The sequence below is a fragment of the Corapipo altera genome, unplaced genomic scaffold, assembly GCF_003945725.1.
Source record: "Corapipo altera isolate COAL_440 unplaced genomic scaffold, ASM394572v1 100490, whole genome shotgun sequence".
NCBI lineage: Eukaryota > Metazoa > Chordata > Aves > Passeriformes > Pipridae > Corapipo > Corapipo altera.
Window position 1 is genome coordinate 1 of NW_020887551.1, and position 3,927 is coordinate 3,927.

The window sequence follows — 3,927 nt, forward strand, 5'->3', positions numbered from 1 at the left end:
CCTGGGTTACCCCCTCTGCCCCCTTTTTCCTGGGGCGGGTCATAACATTTTTGGCGTAGTCGGTAAGGATCCTTTGGATGTGGTGGAGTAATCGGTGTATTCTAAAACTGATACCGAGGGCGAGTCAAATGGTGACTATCCCTTCGCTGCAAAATTATAGTGAGAATTTTTCTTCTCTCGGTGTGACCCGGGCACATCAGACCTGTTGAAAGGTTCTCTGGTACCTGGACCTGTTGAAAGGTTTACCAGGAGAGAGTCAAACCAGCCCTCAGAGGGTTAAGGGAGAGAAAGACATTAACCTAAACTGGGTTAATGACTGAGGCAAAGGGGATGACACCCCAGGTTGAGTTATATGGGGATTATTCCCTCCTGATAGTTATCCTTGGTTTAGAACTGTTTTTTGTGGGTGCTGTCTTAGGCGTGTTCCTTAGAGCAGTGCAAAAGCAAAAATCAGCTATTCAGAAATCTGTAAGTGAAGTGATAAAATCTTTCCAAGAGTCAATGAGAACTTTGCAGGACCAGCTAGAAAAAGAGGCTATTCAAAAATCTACCGGTGAGGTGATAAGGTCTCTTCAAGAGACAATGAAGGCATTACAGGAGCAATTAGGAAAAGAACGCCTGCAGTTAACTGCTGAGCGTCAGGCACTGGAGAAAGAGAGAGATATTAACTCATTGCTTCAGTCAGCCCTTGAAGATGAGGAGGAACAAAATGAAAGGCTTAAAAAGATACTGGAAATGAAAAATTGTGAATTGCGAGACATTAATTCAAAATACCCTAAACCGGTAGATGTTAACAAATCCCTGTACCCCTCTGGGGAATTAGAAGAGTTGAAGCAAAGTTACCCGGAGGACGAGGTAATACATATGCGTCCCCTCATTAAAACCGAAACCACTGGCCAGGGGGCAGATCGGCAAACTACCACACGAATTACCCCGTACACGGGGGAAGCACTGGCCAAAATTCAAGAAAAATACAGTCGTAAGGCCAGTGAATCAGAGACTGAATATGTGTGGAGGGTGTCCCTTACAGGAGGGGATCGGATTTTGTTAAGTGAAGATGAGGCCAGAGGATTTTGGGGCCCAGGGGTCTTCCTGACCACAAATGATAACCGAGCACCGTGGTCCTTGACCCAGAGAGCTGCCTACTGGGCAGGTGGGTTAGACCCTATAGAAAGGGGAGATCCTTACACGATTAAAACACCCACAATTGGCCACATTGTAAAAAGTGTACAAAAAACTGCATGTCTCCAATTAATGCATACAAAATTATTAGACCCACAACGAAATTCCCCAATGGAACTCGAGGCGGATCCACAGAGATTTCCAGTCTTAATTCGAGGTCTGCCTGATGCACTAAAAGTTTATGCTAAACAATTTCAGGAGCGCATAAAAGCAACCCCCAGACCTAGAAGAAGGGGTACTCCATCAGGAATAACCTGGTTGGAGATAGCCCAAGAATTAATAGCTACTGGTCAGCAGCTGGGGCTCTCTGGTAAGAGTGGCCAGAGAATACACTGCAGGAGGGCAGGGAAGGTCCAAAAACCTGCCTCGCCAGGTATTTGTCAACAAAATGTGTCATCTAGTGGGAGAAAGAGATACAGTGTGTGGGTGGAAGGTGTTGTAAAAGGAATTCCTCGAGAAGTGATGGATAAATTACCCACTGCTAATTTAGAATACTTGATAAAGCACTGGGATAAGATCAAAGAGCACAAGGCACCCCCTAAGGGCAGCCCCTCTAAGGAGTCCAACACCGTGATCCCCTCAACCTCTCCAAAAACCGGACTAACCAGTTTGACCAGTTCTGAGTCAAGAAACTGGACTTACTCCTCTCAAGTAAATAAGCCAAAAAATAGCCAGTGGGTTTATGGGACAAAGCTTACCGAAAACAACCAGGGAGATTTGGTAATCACTTTTCCTCTCGGCCCTTTTAAATCTCTAGTTACATTCGTGGTAGACACGGGTGCACAGGTCTCAGCACTCCAAACTGAAGCTGCTACTCAGTGTGGCATTAAACCAGACAAAAAAAAGATATGGTTCACTGATGCTTTTGGCAAATCCCGACCCCAGTACACTGCTCCAGTGAAATGCTGGTTACCTGGAGATGAGACAGCCACAGAAACTATCATGATTGTGGGGCCATTACCAGCTAACATCCTGGGGTTAGATCTGCTAAAGGGGAGGGCCTGGACAGACGCCAGAGGGAGAGAATGGGTGTTTGGTCTCCCATCCCCCTCTGTCCGTCTGTTGAAAACTGCTCCAAGTCTGCCTCCTTCTAAAATAACAAATGTAAACCCCCACCCACTCCCTTTAGGAACACGTGAAAACATTATCCCAGAAACTGCAGAATTGCAGGAGCAAGGGGCAGTAGTCCCTATACACTCACCATGGACAGTATGGCCTCTCCATAGACCTAATGGGCAGTGGCAGCTGCCAGTGAGTTCTGACACTGGCTCACAAACAGCTGCTGTACATAAAAAAGCTGAACTGATTGCCCAGATTGCTGATGTCACCACAGGGGACCAGACTCAGACAAATACTATCACCCACTTGGAAAACCTGAAACTTCAGATTCCCACAGAAAAAGTAACAGCGTGTTTTCCCCCTGACACCTTGGCCACCCTAGAGCAAATAAAGATGCTGAGAAGTAAAAAAGAACTCCAGCATGCCCTGAGTTTATTTGTTTTTTGGAGAAAACATGTTCCAAACTTCTCTATTATTACTGCCCTAGTGACATTATGCCAGATAAGAAAAGGAGTTGGATAAATAGATAGTTCCTTCTTTTTAATAATAGGTCCATAGTGGGCCAGATTTCTTTTTTTTTTTCTGCAGGAACCTGCCAGCAGATGAAATCAAACTGCATGAAACATGAGAACATGAAGTAACAAGACTGAAGAGTTATACTGTTGTTGTTGTTTTGCCACATTGGTTGTTTGCATGTGTTTTACCTTAAAAATGTTATGATCTTAATAATTTTGCAATATGTAAAAACCTACCACAAATATTGTGTTTGTGTTCCCCTACTCCCAAAATTGCTTGTATTAACAACTTGTTAATAATTGTTAACTTGTTGGTGTGGTTTTTCCTTTTATATGAGCAACTTACAGGTAAAATTATATAAGATGTACTGTTAGTTTGATTTTTGTCAAGTTCATTTTGTCTTTTTAAATATCTCTCTCGATTGAGAAACTCAACCAAATATAACCTGGGAGTTAGTACAAGTATTTATGCATATTTAGAGTCATATAAATATGCATTATATACATTAGCCTTCTACCTTGAAAGACATTTAATTTCCTATTTGGTTAAATTTAACAAACAGAACTAAATTTAAGCCTAAAAGAAAACATAAGAGAGCCTTTTACCAGCTCCCAAGTAACTCAGTGGTTTGTTTTTTGTTGGGTTTTTTTTTCTGATGTATAATTTCAAGTATTTGTGTGTATGTTTGTAACCTCATCAATGTTAAGAAATTTGATTGTAGCTATTGAGATCCTATTACATCCCCTATGACTACTCACGGGGTGGAGAGAGTAACTAATGCAAATTAGCTTACTACGTTATTATAAAATTGTTTTTTTTTTTGAAGGGGGGGAGAATTGCAGTATACTAGGGCTATCCCTTCCTTTCCTTCACTCTTCTGTCTTACGAAAAGCACCGCCCACCAAGAAGATTCACAGTGAACGGCAAAAGAAGAGAAATTATTGAATGCATAAATCACGGGGTGGTGTCAGAGACTGAAATGGTTAATGATTTATGCATTCTAGGAGACTTTTGCAGGCTTTTGACTTGCATGATACCTCTGATGAGCAGTCGGGCCCCTCCCTCCCTCCAGTGCTGAAGGTGTGAAACCCTGAAAAGGCAAGAAGCCGAGCTCGCAGGCTTTTGACTGTTGATACATCTGATGAGCAATCAGGCCCCTCCCTCCCTAAA

General features: G+C 42.9%; 1 protein-coding gene across 2 annotated transcripts; it reads left to right on the top strand.

The window, feature by feature from the left end:
- The first annotated feature begins 290 nt into the window (after positions 1-290).
- On the top strand, positions 291-2,835 carry LOC113941672. Of its 2 annotated transcripts, XM_027632810.1 has the most exons (3): positions 291-453; positions 535-2,241; positions 2,668-2,835. In XM_027632810.1, the coding sequence occupies exons 1-3, from the start codon at positions 313-315 to the stop codon at positions 2,761-2,763; spliced, it is 1,944 nt and encodes a 647-aa protein (XP_027488611.1). In that variant the 5' UTR covers positions 291-312; the 3' UTR covers positions 2,764-2,835. The 2 variants fall into 2 exon arrangements, with proteins under 2 accessions (XP_027488611.1, XP_027488610.1); XM_027632809.1 differs by having other exon boundaries at positions 291-2,241.
- Positions 2,836-3,927: the final 1,092 nt, after the last annotated feature.